Here is a 2,557-nt window from a genome sequence, read left to right on the forward strand (position 1 = left end):
CTAGATGACTGTTTGATCTTCTGTTTTTCAGAATTATATTTTTGAAATTACTGTTTCTTGAAAAATTATTTCCACCATGTCCACGACCTCATTTTTGATATTTCCATGGCCTCTTCACAGTGGTGGATCCAGAAATCATAAGTAGTGGGGTCACTATAAAAATGATGTATATTCAAGCAAATTTTATAACTATTAAAAATTAAAATAATTTCACAAATAAATTTTAAGTCATATAAGATCCTTAAAAAAAGTCATGTAAAATACAATACATAAATAAATATAAGGTTGTTGCCCTCGATGAGGTTTCATATTTTGAAAGTCGTACATAGTAATTTCATTGGAAATAGTCTCATAAATATCCCTGTCAATGTACGCCACCAAATAATCATTCAAAAACTGATCACCCATCTTAATACGTAATTCGGACTTCCCATATTTCATGGCAGAAAAGTCTCTTTCCACATTTGTAGTTGCAACTGGTAAAAGCAATGCTAGCTTTATGAGTATATGCACCGATGGATATATAACATATTCCCCTGTTTTAACCATCAGTTTACAAAGATCACCAAGTCCAACAAGACCTTGAAACTCATCACGTTGCCGCACATCAATGATAAAGTTTGTCAACTCAGAAGTAAGTCCCCTAATATAATTTGAATCAAAATCATAGGGATATAATTATGCCATTCTTACCAATTTCATCACATTAAAATTATGGAATGAGTCCGGACACAAGCAAGCCACACAACGGAGAAACTCCACATTGATTTCATTGAAACGATTGTTAAGCTCTTGAACTTGTAAATCAATAGTAGCATAGAACACCTCTACACAATCGTGATGTTCATAAGTGATTTTTGGAGCATTTCTCTTTGGTCATCCAGGAGTCATACTAAAATCATCCATGTTAAGAAATGAATATCATGACCATAAAAACTGATATACCTTTTCTAACAAATCCTCAAATTCATCATCTTTCATCAACTTGAGGCGTGGCTTGGATGCTCCGACCAAACCCATTGCATTGATAACATATTGACCCTCCTTTTTTAAAACTAATGACGAGTTGACGACAACTCATTTCTGATACTTAAAAGATCAAACATGAGGTGTAGGATGAATGCAAAATCAAATGAGCGTAATGAAACAATAAGACCACATGCATTCTTTATATGTCTCGAAAAAGAAGCACCACTATAAATGAAATCAAATACATCAATCACATATGCGTACAACTCAAGAAAATTCATCAATGATTTACAATGAGATCCCCACCTTGTTTCCCCCAGTCTTTTTAGACCAAGTTTTTTTTATTTAACCCCTTCCCAATTTCAATTTCACCATTATTTATTTGCTTTGCAACTCTCATGGCACGCTTTTCTCAGAGAATATCTTGCCTTTTACAACAAGATCCAACAACATTGAGTATATTAGAAATGACATCAGAGAACTAAATTACATTAACATGATTCTTAGAAGTTCCTACAAGTGTTAAGTTTAACTGATGGGCAAAACAATGAACATAATGAGCTTATTTATTTTCATTCAAAACCAATGTTTTAAGTCCACCAAATTCACTACGCATATTACTTCCCCATCATAGCCTTGTCCTCGTATGCTTGTCATACTTAACCCATTTTCCAACAATAAGGATTCAATGACAGATTTGAGATATGTGACATAAGTATTGGGAACAAGCATAAGTCCAAGAAAGAGTTCCACAACCAAACCCAACTTATTAACAAAATGCAACACAACAATCAATTGCTCTTTCACTGAAACATCACTAGATTCATCAACTAGTATGCCAAATAAATCACCTCCACATTCTTCAATAATAGCTTTAGTTGTTTCTTTAGCACATGCACGGACAATCTCTTTTTGAATAATAGGAACAGTCATTTGTAGATTTTTAATTAAAGCATTATTTAACACAACTTTATCAATTTCACCTATTACAAAGCACAGCGGCAACTTTTACAAGTTCAATGAAATTTCCTCTATTACTTGACTCATCAGATTCATCATGACCTCCGAATGCCAATCCCATCCTCAACAAATATCTAATACATACAATAGATGCATGAAAGCGTGGACATTTTTCAGATTTAAATATTTTTCATTTGAGGTGTTTGAAGTGGATTGAATGCTATTTCAATGGAAGTGTGGACATTTTTCAGATTTAAATATTTTTCTATAGATTTGTCGTGTGAGATTTCAAAATCACTAACATGCAAATCCAACCTATCCTTTTATTCCAAGATGAAAATCCATCAACAACAAAAGCATCACCCCCACCTTTATACCCCTCGGGTTTGAATAAGTAGCATGGCAAACAAAAACAACCTAACATCTTTTTTAATGCTATATTCTAACCAATTGTTATAATAATCATCATACCAACTAGATTCAAATCTTTGCAATTTATTGCCAATTAATATTAGGGGAAAGATATGAGTGTGAGGTTGGATAGTACCAGTGGTAATATATTTGTGTCTTTACCGCCTCTTGAATTGGAATTTAGAAGGATAGTCTGAAATTAGTTTTCTTTCTCCCA

The 2,557-nt window shown here is 33.1% G+C and overlaps 1 protein-coding gene across 1 annotated transcript; it reads right to left on the reverse strand.

The window, feature by feature from the left end:
- Positions 1–228: 228 nt before the first annotated feature.
- Positions 229–1,902, reverse strand: LOC145581053 (uncharacterized). Its single transcript, XM_081638124.1, has 2 exons — positions 1,553–1,902; positions 229–643 (listed from the first exon to the last, which is right to left on the reverse strand). Exons 1-2 carry the CDS (start codon positions 1,900–1,902, stop codon positions 229–231), a joined length of 765 nt encoding a protein of 254 aa, XP_081494250.1.
- Positions 1,903–2,557: the final 655 nt, after the last annotated feature.

The sequence above is a fragment of the Chenopodium album genome, chromosome 15 (assembly GCF_948465745.1).
Source record: "Chenopodium album chromosome 15, dcCheAlbu1.1, whole genome shotgun sequence".
NCBI classification, from domain to species: domain Eukaryota; kingdom Viridiplantae; phylum Streptophyta; class Magnoliopsida; order Caryophyllales; family Amaranthaceae; genus Chenopodium; species Chenopodium album.